The following is a 14431-nucleotide window of genomic DNA, read 5'->3' as shown; positions in this document are numbered from 1 at the left end:
AGGACAATTATAGTTCTTTATGTAAAGTTGAAAGATGTCTCTTCAGATTACCCTTTTAAACAATACTATAGAAGCATTGCATATTAAGCAACAATTTATCATTCATCACTATTAAAAAGTAATCAAGTTCGCATTCTTTATAAAAGTGTGATTTTTTTCATTTACTAATAATTTTAATATATACTAAAATACAAAAAGCAGTATACAAGTAGACAGTTTTAGTTGTAATCATAGAACATATTTATACTTTTGCACAGGAGTAGTGTTAAGAAAAATTGACCCTTTTTCTAGAAATGTTTATGTTGCAACTACTAAATAAGAAACATGAGAATGCCAACTTATGTTTTTTCACACCAAGGATTAAAAGACAGCACGCCATGAAACCACCTAGATGATGTGTTGGGCAGTGAGCTGATGACAGGTGACACTGGACACAGCTCTTCCACTCTCTTGACAACTAGCACAAAAGGTGATTTGCCAGCATTAAGTATGATATTAAAACAGCCACAACTGTTTGTTTCCCTACATCATAAGCTATATTTGTGTCTTGAATTTTTTTTCTATTGGCTGTGATCAACTAGAAACTGCTTCACAATTTACTTGCTAGCCATTCCTGTTATATATAGTGTCCTAAAACATTTCCCAAATGCTAGGAATTCATTTTACAACCAATGGTAAACTCAAAAATTCCTGTGAACATAAAGCTAGAAAAATGAAGTTTACAAGCTATGGAAAATTTAACATTACTTACAAGAGGATGCAAAGATAACTTCCTTATCCTCTTGTCCCTATGTTCCCTGAGATAATTACAGCATATCTTAATATCCTTCCTTCAAACATTCTGGCAGCATATTTGAAGTATTATTCTAAGAAACTCTACGTATTTTAGAATGAGTTCTTGTAATCATGATACATAACTTCTGTTACTGCTGGTGGCTCACATTTTGAACACCTATTGAAGCATCCTCATACATATGCAGTCCTTCTTGCTGTATCTGTAATCTGTTCCATGAGCTAACACAATTTCTAAACGAGTTGACCCATAATATTAAACATGTTTACATGTTGTGACAAAAATTTGGCAACTTGTTGTAAATATTTCTACAACAAATTACCAAAGTAAGTCATAGACGGCATTGCCTGTATTAGGCAACTTCATTGTGAAATACGTTATACATACACTTATTTAGCATGTGACCAACAGTTGGATTTCTAAATGAAAATCACATTCACATTCAATAAATAGTATCAACAGTTTAATATAGAAATGGTAGCAAATATGTATAAACTGTATTTCAGTCAGATTTGTCTACAAGGATATTATTGAAGTATTACTGTAATTCTCTAGAAATAGAGACTTCAAAACAAATCACATTTCTGCATGACAATCACTATTTTAAAGAAAGTCACTGAAATATTTCCAAACTTCATAATCAAAATCAGTAATATCAAAATCAAATTAATGTTTTTAAAATAGAAACATAACTGGAATTTCATTTAAATTTATTTTTAAAAATCAAAAAGCAATTTTAAATAATAAGCTATCATAATTAATAGTTCATAATATCTCATCCCTCACCCAGTATACGCACCAATCCATGTCCAAGAACTCCTTCCCAGCACACTGAACGAAAGAACTCTTGTTTTTGAGCCTTTATGAAAAGGAACCTTAATCTTTTTGGAGTTAGATACTTATGAACCTGAAAGCCTTGATTCAGGAACAAGTCCACAAAATCTTCTCTGTTTGGTCTCGTTAAAGCTTGCTCAAAGACTGCTTTGTCCACCTGTTTGAGAAATAACAAAATATACAGCACTCTTAAAATAAAATAAATATTTGTAAATCAAAATGCTGATAATTTTTATATCTTTTTTTCTTATATATCAGTTGCAATATGTACTTAAGCTACTTTCCAAATTCAGAATTTAAGAGGAATAATATTTCAGTACTATCTTTCAATTGCAAGAAATAAATCTCACAAATAAAACTGCAAATTTTAATTCATTCAATGTCTTGTATCTTAAGACACAATAACACGCTGAATAAATACTAATTCAGAAGTCAAACAACAAAAATCAGCGTTATATTTACAAAATTTTCACAGGACTAGTTTCGATGGTTTTACCGAACCACCATCTTCAGCTGCAAAACCGCAAATGTTTGCGGTTTTGCAGCTGAAGATGGTGGTTCGGTAAAACCATCGAAACTAGTCCTGTGAAAATTTTGTAAATATAACGCTGATTTTTGTTGTTTGACTTCTGAATTAGTCTTGTATCTTGTATAATTATTTCATTTCTACATTAACTTCAAAATAAATCTAAAATTTTTATATTTATTTGAATTCACCATATTTATGAATATACAGATATATATGGGCACCCCAAAAGAAAATAAATACAACATTCATTTAGATTAAATTTATTCTTTGCTGTTTATACAGCTTCAAATTATAAAATTTTTAGACTATCAGAAGTTCAGTCTGATCTAATTAAAGTTAAGAAATATAGTAAAAACCAGCAAGTTAAACTGAAACTTAAATGCATATGAAAACAACCTGAGAAGGTAAATAATGGTGTTTTATTCGCTATGAGACTTCATCTTTATTTGGCTTGATGTAACTTAAATTGGTTTCTTAAAAGTACTAAGAGTAATTTCTTGTTTAAGTAATATTACTTGTACATAAAAGATGAAGCCTACAAAAGACAATTATTATATAAAATTAGTTATTTTCAGTAACCAGTTAAAATTAAATTTGCATCTTTCTTTTATGCCTTATGTCATCACAGACTTGCTGATTCCAGAGATTTAGGCAGATGTGAGTGGTAAGTAGTCAGTTATAAAGTTAGGGAAAGAATTCAAAACTCTATGAGAGTATTAAATCAACACTGGCTGTATGCTCATTGCACTTGCCTATTAATATCACTGCTTGAAAGGAAATTCAAAAAGTTAACATCATAATAAGTTAAAACTTGATCTACTTTTCAGTTGCCAACCAGTATCCTTGATCAGCCTGTAGCCTGTTATAGCCTTGATCAGAAATTACTTGGATTTGTAATCAACAGTCTATTAAGTTCAAAGAGTGTTTATTCTGTAATATATTAATTTATTCCTCAGAAGTGGTAAAGTAGAATAAATTTGACTTAAGGTTAGTGATAACTCACATCACAGCTTTTAGATAACACTGAAGAGTGACAGTCGGACTTTAAATAGTTATTAGTTAGAATTAGCTCTTTACCACGGTTACAAAATTAAAGCAGCATCAGTGCTAGAACTTGAAATAACATTCATGCATAATTCATACTCTTTAGAACTAAAACTCGGATTTAAAATCAGAATTTGAACTAATACCTCTTTATTTACATTGCTACTTGGCTGAGATAGTGGTTAGTGATGCTGACTGCCATATCAATAGACCAAAGTTCAAACCCTGGAGAAAGCATGGATATCTGTAAGCATATAGTGTCTGTGCAGCAACGAATAATGCAAAATATAAGGTGAGCTGAAAGCCCTCTCAAGAGATTGGTAGTAGAGGAATAGGTGTGGAAGACCCTTAAACTCCCCTCCCCTAGGATATTCTCCCTCAAAACTGAGGCAGTTAGTATGGTGGGGCTTCGAACAGTTGCGAGTTTCTGGTACCCCGCCCACTTCTACTTATACCTGTATTTACAGGTACTAGTAGTTTTCTATCTTTATCTGTTCCATGTGCATTTATTTATACTCATTTATTAAAAATAAATTAAAGTTATGTTAGATGTTGTTTTTATTTTATTTATTTATTTATTTTTTTTGTCATCCATTTTTATTTTTGATTTAATTTTACCCATACCTGCCAACCTTTAAAGATAAAAATTCAGAAGATTTCTCCAAAATTCAGAAGAACACGAAGAATTAATATCATGCTTTGATATTAAAAAAATAACAATTTATAAAAATAGAAAAAAGAAAATTGTACTTACATTAGTAAATCTCAATTAAGTAGTAACTAAAAAATTTATTAGGAAACATAAAACAAGAACTTAATGTTACACAAAAAAATTATTGCAATGAATTTAGAGTGCATTTTTTGGCTTTAGCCAAAAATTCTTCGGAAAATTTCCTGTCATAACAATTAGTTTCCTCATAACATTTAGCAATTAAAATGTTTTCTAGAGTTTTTGGTGAAATTGAAAAACGAAACATAGTTTTGTTTTTCTTCACAACACTGAAGACTCTCTCGCACTCAGCATTACTGTGTGGAATTACGAGAATAGCACATAGAACTCTTGCTAGTCTATCATATTTTGGTGTTCCATCAGCTCTTTTTATTCTTTTTAAGGTACCAAAGAGGACATCAAGTCTATCTTCTCCAGAACTGGCAAAGTCTTCAAACTGTGCAGCAGAAAATTGGTTCTGTAGTTCATCTAAAGCATCATTATGGCATTCATTTTCTTTAATTGTTAACAAAAATGGAAATTTATCAATAAAAAAACGAATCTTTTCAAAAGATGAATTTTCAATTTGTTTCAAATTTGCCACTTCAGCATTTAAAAGAACTTCATTTTGCAAAGGAAACTTCCTTACAATGTAATCACAGGCTGAGGAAAAGTACTTTCTAACACATTGAAAAAATTCTTTTTTCTCATGATCTTTCAAAGAATTTACAAGTTCCCTGGTTTGATTTCCAATTATAAGATCATTGTCATCCTTTTGATTTGCCAAACTATTTTAGGCAACACGAATCAACACACTGTTTTTCACAACGGACGGTTTTACAAACTTAGTATAAAGTTCTTTCAAAGAGTTCAAAGAAAAGAGTGGGAGAAACAAGTTCAGCGCATTGGATTGGCTGGTTAAGCGGCGAGTTGGGAGAAACCGCAGGTTACTGGATTCAAAGTAGTTGGCGGTAAAACACGATGCAATTGGCGAAAAATTCTAAAATTTAGACAAAAATGACTAAAAACACTTGAAAAAGGGAAAAAATCGTAAAAAATGGATTACGATAGTAAAAACAAACGCATTTTCGTAAAAATTACGAAAAATTCGTAAAAGTTGGCAGGTATGTTTTACCATAAATCAAAATATAATTCATAAACTTTAATTATTTAGCAGTACTCAAAACAGATCAGAATTGTTAATATTTTAGTACAGAATTTTTAAACCCAATTTGATATTTCAGCTTAATTTAATCAAAATTTAAAGACCTAATTTTTTTTTTTTTTTTTTTTTTTTTTTTTTTTTTTTTTTTTTTTTTTTTTAAGTAGTACAACAAAACTTACTACATCTTAATAGTAAATTTTCACTAGCAATCTTCTAGTGAAAACAGAAAATTCTAGCTAATGAAGAGGTCACTTATTTCACTAAACTCAGAATCCTTTCACTAAACTCAAAATCCTGTATCAACTTTCAGTTTTGTTACTAGTTAGTTAACATGCAAATAAAACAATTAATAGTAAGAAGTCTTTTTTTCTTACTTTGAATTTGTTTGAGGGATCTTTAAAGAATACTTCAGACATTGCTACATGAGGACTATTCCAATCTAAAGTTAAATGAAGATCTTTCTGCATCTGAGCATGCCAATTTGTAGTATCTGGTCTCTGTGCTGTAAAAGCAGTTTGGTAACTATGATTCATTAGCAGATAAAAATTTCGAATTTGCGAAATGTTTACAATTTTGCATGAACAGAAATATTATATAATTTTCATAAATGATAATGAACCTAATAATTAAAGATATATTATTAAAAATCTATACATATGCAAATAAAATTAAATAAGCTTGATATACAAAATTTTCAAAGAAACAAATTTGACTACAAATATTGTTCTTGGGACTAAAAATGTTATTTTTTCTGAATAAAATAATAGTACAAAGTATAAAAATATATTTAAAGTACTGAATCTAAGATATTTTGTAAAATATATGATTCCAAAACACAAGTACTAAATTCCAAAATTCAAATAATGCCAGACTTACCCATATCCATGAATTGTGAGAATTAAAAATCAAAAAACAAAATATATATATATAAAAAAAGATAAAGCTACGTAAGTACAATGAATCAAACTATCCAACAGAAAGAAATTTCATGAAATCTCTACATATAATAAAAGAAAGAGTCTCTGTGTGTGTCTTTTATTCATGCAGTGCTTAAGCTAATAAACCCAGGGCTACGAAATTTGGTACATAGGTGCATCTAGACAAGATCCAGTGCACCGTGATTTTTTTCAAAATTCGAATCAGATTTTTTGGATTTTATCTTTTTTGATGAAATTGCATCATTTTGAGTAGTTTCATTCTTTTAGAAATGTGGTTTTGGCAACAGTTTTTCATTCAATGCTTTGTATACTGGACTACTGACTGTTAAAAATACGAGATAAAATGCTGTTTATTTTCTTTTGATTTTTGGACACGCAACACGTACATCGTAATTTTCTGATTCTGAGGAGCATATGTCTCGTGAAGCCCAACAGAAAAGAATTTCCTTTCCCCCCTCTCTTTATTAGCCAATGGCAAAGAGGTTTGTATATTTTGAATTACGTCATATACAAAACACAATTTTGATTGATTATTGCTTTCTGATAATAGTTTCATTCTTTTAGAAATGTGGTTTAAGCAACAGTTTTTCCTTCATTGCTTTGGATACTAGACTGCTGACTGTTTTCTCTTGAAAATATGAGATTTATTGCTTATTCCATTGTAATTTTTTATATTATGTTTTAATTATATAAAAAGTTTTGCACGATTTGTTTTAAGAAACAAAGTTCTTAACTTCCTTTATACCATTTGAATTCTTAAGATTTTGCAACGGGAAGTTGGTTAATTTATTAGGATAATTAATATTTGTATTAAAGGATATTGCATATTTCATTATAATTTTTTTATATGTAATACATTTAAAAAAAAATTTGATAAAGCTCTACAGAGTAAAATTCTGTGCAGTTTTTAAATTTAATGTTTGGTGTTTCCTTTAGGCACTTTTCTGCTACATTTAAAAGCCAGACAAAGGCTGGCCACGTAGCGGCTAGTAAATTATAAACTGACAAAACTAAGAATAGAAAGGGCATTTTTTAACCATGGTTTTATGGATTAATCATATTTTATGCAAATGCAGCATTTTCACTTCTCACTGCATATCTATCTAGACCTAAAACCAGATTTTGACATGTAATGAAGAGATTCAAAAATACAAAACATGAATGAAAAAAAAAAAAAAAAAAAAAAAACTCGCATAAAATATTTCATGAAACCTACCCAAAAAATAGTAACCTATTAAAAACTACCAAAAAATGGCAATTTACCTCACATGAATTAAGTGCAATTAATAGTTTTTAAATTACAACTAACCTATATATATTTATAGAGAAAAAGATTACAGTCAAAAGTCGTTAATTCGGACACCCATAATACGGACCTCAAAGCTAAAAACTTTCTGCGCATGCATCGCGTTCATGCATGAGCACAGGTGCTTACGAGTGCTCGTAAGACCTTTACAGTTGCGAATATGTGTGTGCGCATGCGCGTTTAATGTGTAACGGACGGTACAAGTTAAGCTAAAATTATCTAATTCAGTTAATGTTGCCGATTGCCTTCGAATTGGATCCGGCTTATTATTTTTTGCAGACTGTTACAGCAATTTTATAAAAGTAAGTTTGAACTTTCGATTATGTCAAATAGAATTTCCGATATATATTTACTAATACATAATTTGTATCTACAAAGCGAAAGTATGTTTCGAAATCCGAAATCTGTTTATCAATTTCACGCCTCGGCGTGCAATGAATTGGAAGTTGATCTGTCAGCACTATCCTTATCTTCAGGGCAGATTTTTTATTTTATTTGGCTTATAATTCCTTACTAAGTGTAGTATTTCATCTCGATGTACTCCGTCTTTGATATGATTTAAATCAAGTCCCTCGTCATTATAATTCGCTTCCGACATTGAAGAAAGTGACCCAGAGGTTATTGAAAACGAAAACATTTCGATTGACAAATTAGTCGGTATTCTCAACACAGCAATTATAGGACTTGAACAGCGGAACTTTGTAACTAAACAAGAAATTATGTCTGTTTAATAGAATTAAAGAGAAAGCATTATCACATGAAACGAAGCAACTTACATTGAAAGAAATGTTTAATAAAGTAAACAAATATTAAGCTTTTTCTTTTTGTAAATTTTGATATCCTTTAGATCATAATTGTTCTTTATTTCATAAATTACGGTTTCATATTTTTAATTTTGTAATTTCTGCGTGCCATCTTACCAGATTTAAACTGATGATCTATAATCTGGAATCGCCGAAGTCCCGACGAGTCCGGATTAACGACTTTTGACTATATAATACTTTTAGAAAGAAAAAAAAACATTGACAGTTTTCGGTTATACTCAGTGCAACATTTATAGTTCTCAATGTGGTAGTAAAGTCTTTAATTAAATATATTTAACTACTGATATCAATTTCTATATACTATTTAGAGATATTTAAACTTTGATTCCAAAATGAATGGCATAGAAAAGTGTTCATTCTGTTTGTTTCCTTTCAATGCTTATTCTTACGAACATATATAATTAAAAATGAAATAATCTTTTCTCTTTAGACTATTCAACACCTTTACAATGTTTTAATTTGAACACTATTTCCAAATATTCAGGGTCTATTAATTTCTATTGTATGCAGTACATCTTAATATCATTCCTGAATTTTGGTACTTTTTTAAAGCAATCATTATGCAAATAAAGTTCAAAAAACAAACTTCAAGATACTTCAATTATATTAATCTAAAAAATTTTTGCCGAATTCTGCTAGGTTCAAATTTGTAATATGATTTAAATTAACACAGTATTCAAACAAATAATATATAATAATTTGCTTTGCAAACTGAAACTGGAAAATTTTTGCTTTAATCTCCTTTTTTAGAGCATTGTATACTTTCATTTACTACTACTGTTAGTTAAAAATTTTAGTGACTAATTCATTCAGCATTAATGGTTGCTCATGATAAAACATTCATATTAAAATGGTTGCTCATTAATTTCAACATTATTTCAGATAGAATTTTATTAACTACTACATTGAAAAGCCAGATATAGCTGAAATCAATTATTTACCATCTGGCCAAATCACCATCTATTGCATTCTTTATTAAAATTGGTCTTTTTCATAAATAAATTTTAGAGGACAAAGCTTAATACAGGGTAATTGTGAATTCTAATTCAGGTTTTCAAATATTTCATTACAAAAATCCCATATCAAATTATATAAAATTTTTGTTTTAATGTAGCTAATTTTCATGAGCAAGATTATTATATTTTCAGTTTACAAAAACATATAACATAATCCATTAATATAAAGTTGGCTTTTCATATCATGTTTTATGATTACTTTTAATATCTTCATTGTACTCTTTCCACCTTCAGAATTAGCATTATTCTTAATTCTGTTTAAAATTATAGAACAGTTTTCTTTCAAAATAGCGCTGATGTTTACTGAAAGTTATATGTTTTAATCATTAAATAGAATTATTTATTAATTGATTAATTAAAAATAAAGATTAAATTAATCTAAACCTAATTAAAAATAAAGATTCTAAAATTCTATAAATGTACACTTAAATCCAATTAATAAGTGAACTCACATTTAAAAAGGGCACGCAAAATATGCTCATCTAAATCCTCCATATTGCATGTATGACTGTGCAAATTTAATACTGTAAGATACACTTGACCATTCTAAAAGTAGAAAAGAAAACTTGTTAAATACAATACATGAATTCTTATTTTAAAAAGTTATGGCAATCACTACAGATACAGAAACAAAATTAAAATAGAAATCAAAAATGAAAGAAAGGATTCACATTACATACCACCAGAGGATTTATTAATATTTTTACACTCTCTGCTCTTGGACTCATTCTTGCTAAAATATTTTTTTCTGTTATTACGCATTTTATGTGTTGCACTTATGCCACATAAAATTAAACAGTAAAATCACAAAATATTTAAAAATAGCATATCTTTAGAATTTTTAGTGTTAGGGATTGTCAAACTTTTTTATATATATATTTGCTACATTATCTCTTTAGAAACTACCCACTCAAATGGCCAGCCACCTAAAAGAGTTGTCATAAAAATAATTTGCATGCAGGTTTACACACACATACCAAAAAAGAAAAATAATGAAATATAAAATGTTAAGATTTAATTTTAATAAGTATACATATTATTGTTTTATGTATTTTAGTATTATCCTTATAAATTACACAAAAATTGTCTCATAAAAATAAGTAAAATTCATAAAAAGGACTTTCAAAATACCTGATGTGCATATCGGACACATTCTATAATTCTATCACGAAATAGGTTCCTTGCTAAGTTGTTTTCTCTGAGCTTTGAAAAATGATGAGCAATTTTGCTAGATAACTCTGGTTTTAAAGAATTTTCCACATACTCAGCATCATATATGCCCCTAGGTCTAGAAACAAAACATAAATAAATACCTATACCATCATATAAATCAAATTGCATTTTTTTATTAATAGTTCTTTTTAATTACCTTTCAGAAATTTCATAATATGCATATGCTAACAGGTCTGCTAATCCCCCACTACCACGAACAACAACAACTGGAAGATGCTTCTTTAGATGCTCTAAAATAAGACGTGCACATTCATATCCTCCTTGAATAAGCAAAGCAACTACTGGGATCTCATTTATTGATAATGAACAAACATCTGCATGTCGTCGAGGTGCTTTAAAAATAACAAATAGTTAAACATAAGGCAAAAAATTTTTTTCAAGAGAGTCTGAAATTTCATATCATACTTTCATATACTTTCATCATACTTTCATACCATATCAAAGTTTTGAACATAAAACTACATAAAGACTAGATTTTTACAGGGTTGCCACTCAAACAGGAGAATGAAATTCCCTGACTTTTCCAGGTTTTCCAGGTATGTTTCGAGAAAATTCCAGTCTATCCGCGTAATGTACGTTGGCTGTGCTAAGAGGTAAATTAATTATGGTATTACTTGTACTGCGTAGCAAATTCACTTAATTATTCAATAAATCCCAGACGACATTTATTCTTAATTATTCTTGGTACACTTTGTTTGATAATTTTGTTTACTTTTCCGCTTAAAAAACTTAATAAAATTTAACATATGTACGTTTTATTTAATTATTACTCATGATCATCCCCAGTTCAACACGAGGCTAATCCGGTTCTTATAAATCACAACGCAATGCTTAAAGTTAGGTTAGATTTTAGGTAAATTTAATTTGTGTGAGGTGTATTCTTAAAAGGCACCTTAACACTTGAAAACACAAATATAATTATAATAGGAGTCGTTTTCTCCACTGAAGATTGAGATTAGAATCTGCCCAATTTGGAATAAAATAAGTCTTTTTTTGCAGACATTCTGCAGCTAAAACGAAAGAAAGAAATCTATTTAATGATATTTTTTTACTAAATTGAGGTATTTTATATTTATTTCACAGCATACATAAGGAAAAAATATGTGCATTAAATTTCGTGATGTCATCATACTCCCAGAATTAATTTCAGGATTATACAAGAGAAAATTTCCTGAAATTTGGAAATATTATTTACTAATGATAAATAAATTTAGAGGGAAGAAGCAACATTAAATGATATGAATAACATAAAAATAAAGATAATTACTTAAAAATTTAATTAGAATAATCAACGATATTTTAGCGAATATAGTTATATTACATGGTTATCCTAGATGATTGATTACTATTTTTTCATTTTACTGCAAAATGACAAGGTATTTATTAAAAAGAAAAGAAAAGAAGAAAAAAAAGATTTTGCCGTAAAATCCTAGTATACGATACGGCTTTCGCGTAATTTTGAAAACTGTCGCCAAGAACAAAATGACCCGTTTACTGCTCATCATCATGTCGCCAAATCCCACTGTACCATACATGGAGATTATTCTGACCAAAGAACGTCTATGTAAAAAGAGGACGGAAAATTTGCCACTCAAACAGGAGAATGAAATTCCCTGACTTTTCCAGGTTTTCCAGGTATGTTTCGAGAAAATTCCAGTCTATCCGCGTAATGTACGTTGGCTGTGCTAAGAGGTAAATTAATTATGGTATTACTTGTACTGTGTAGCAAATTCACTTAATTATTCAATAAATCCCAGACGATATTTATTCTTAATTATTCTTGGTACACTTTGTTTGATAATTTTGTTTACTTTTCCGCTTAAAAAACTTAATAAAATTTAAGATATATACGTTTTATTTAATTATTACTCATGATCATCCCCAGTTCAACACAAGGCTAATCCCGGTTCTTATAAATCACAACGCAATGCTTAAAGTTAGGTTAGATTTTAGGTAAATTTAATTTGTGTGAGGTGTATTCTTAAAAGGCACCTTAACACTTGAAAACACAAATATAATTATAATAGGAGTTGTTTTCTCCACTGAAGATTGAGATTAGAATCTGCCCAATCTGGAATAAAATAAGTCTTTTTTTGCAGACATTCTGCAGCTAAAACGAAAGAAAGAAATCTATTTAATGATATTTTTTTACTAAATTGAGGTATTTTATATTTATTTCGCAGCATACATAAGGAAAAAATATGTGCATTAAATTTCGTGATGTCATCATACTGCCAGAATTAATTTCAGGATTATACCAGAGAAAATTTCCTGAAATTTGGAAATATTATTTACTAATGATAAATAAATTTAGAGGGAAGAAGCAACATTAAATGATATGAATAACATAAAAATAAAGATAATTACTTAAAAATTTAATTAGAATAATCAACGATATTTTAGCGAATATAGTTATATTACATGGTTATCCTAGATGATCGATTACTATTTTTTCATTTTACTGCAAAATGACAAGGTATTTATTAAAAAAAGAAAAGAAGAAAAAAATGATTTTGCGGTAAAATCCTAGTATACGATACGGCCTTCGCATGATTTTGAAAATTGTCGCCAAGAGCAAAATGACCCGTTTACTGCTCATCATCATGTTGCCAAATCCCGCTGTACCATACAAGGAGATTATTCTCACCAAAGAACGTCTATGTAAAAAGCGGAGGGAAAATTTGCCAAGGGATTTGACGACGGAACGGCCAGAATTTCCCTCTCCGCGATGTGTACAGGAAATTGAGAAACACGTGTTAAGAAGAAACGTTCTTTGACAAAAAAGAAAACTACGAAAATCCGTTTTTAAATTATTGCGAAAAATCCAAGAAGAAACGTTTTATCAAAGAACGTTTTTTTCTTGGATTTTTCGCAATAATTTTATAAACGGATATTCGTAGATTCCCCCCCTCAAAATAACTAATCCATGAATTAATTTACTTGCGGCAAAAAATATTTTCTTTTCCTTTAGAGTTTAAAGACATTTTAAACGATATTCATTTTATGAACTCTTGATAACGTGACCTTCGAACTTCGACACCGGTTTCGAGCTTTGGCGACAGATATATTGTGCATGCACAGCTGTTTCCCGCTATGATGGAACCGAGCCACGTCTGTTGCAGAGAGGTTTTCCTTCTTTATAATACATATTTTTTAAATTCTATCCTTCATGGTACCGTATACTAGGATTAAACCCATTTTGTTTTATACGAGAACAGGTACTTTCTTTAGTTCATGCACTGCACATGCGATTCTCGAGGTTACTGGAAACCAAAAGTTGTGGGAAACTTGCTTTGCCTTTCTAAAAAGACAATCAAATTGGAGCTGCGAAAATTGGCTCTATGTCAGCTGCCCGAATGACACGTGATACACAATTCGCCAAAAAAGTGATCTCTTCCGACGTCGGCGCAAAACTCGCCTTTTTTAGCGGGATCGTTGTATGAAATTCCCTGACTTTTTTGGTCCCTGACTTTTTCCGGTTTTCCAGGTAGCGTGGCAACCCTGTTTTTATGACAAGAGATATTTGTTTAAAATTTCTATGTAAATTAACAATTTTGCACTTTTTTGTATAAGGCAGAATCAATTTTTTAAATTTAGTCTTTCATTTATAACTATAGATATTTACTTACCAAAATTTATTTAATAATAATGCTATCATTCATGTATAATCTTCAGTTTTATAAACTGGCATTTAAAAATATAAATGAGTCAAATTGCCATTTAAAAAATAAATGAGTATTACTCAGATATTAAATAAATTATGCTTTCATTCATTAATTTACATTCTAACTACACACTAGACCACAAAAAATATCAATGTAGCATTCATACTTTTTGATAATTAGATTTAATATCTAAATTATTATTATTTTATTGGCATGATATTTGAGAAAGGTATTTGCCAAATACACACAATAAACTTAGAAATTTTTAAAAAGTGAATTCTACCTCAGACAGAATATTTTTGCTCAATTACATATTAAACAAAAAAGGTGATAATTTATATTTCCAGTGAACAGGTATAGAAGATGTACAACAAA

At 29.4% G+C, this 14431-nt stretch overlaps 1 protein-coding gene across 5 annotated transcripts in view; it reads right to left on the bottom strand.

The window, feature by feature from the left end:
• LOC118181920 (transient receptor potential cation channel subfamily M member-like 2) overlaps positions 1–14431 on the bottom strand; it is a 248503-nt gene that overhangs the window by 93425 nt on the left and 140647 nt on the right. For all 5 annotated transcript variants that reach the window (XM_085814764.1, XM_085814766.1, XM_085814765.1 and 2 more), the window contains 5 exons: positions 10528–10723; positions 10290–10446; positions 9611–9704; positions 5449–5576; positions 1593–1784 (listed from right to left, as the gene is read on the bottom strand). In XM_085814764.1, coding sequence (XP_085670890.1) covers positions 1593–1784; positions 5449–5576; positions 9611–9704; positions 10290–10446; positions 10528–10723 — 767 coding nt within the window. The remainder of the gene's footprint in view (positions 1–1592; positions 1785–5448; positions 5577–9610; positions 9705–10289; positions 10447–10527; positions 10724–14431) is intronic.

The sequence above is a fragment of the Stegodyphus dumicola genome, chromosome 4 (genome assembly GCF_044657685.1).
Source record: "Stegodyphus dumicola isolate Sdum_Otavi_A_Nest chromosome 4, ASM4465768v1".
Taxonomy (NCBI): domain Eukaryota; kingdom Metazoa; phylum Arthropoda; class Arachnida; order Araneae; family Eresidae; genus Stegodyphus; species Stegodyphus dumicola.
The sequence above is the reverse complement of the archived record's forward strand: the minus strand, read 5'-3'. Positions and strand labels throughout refer to the sequence as shown.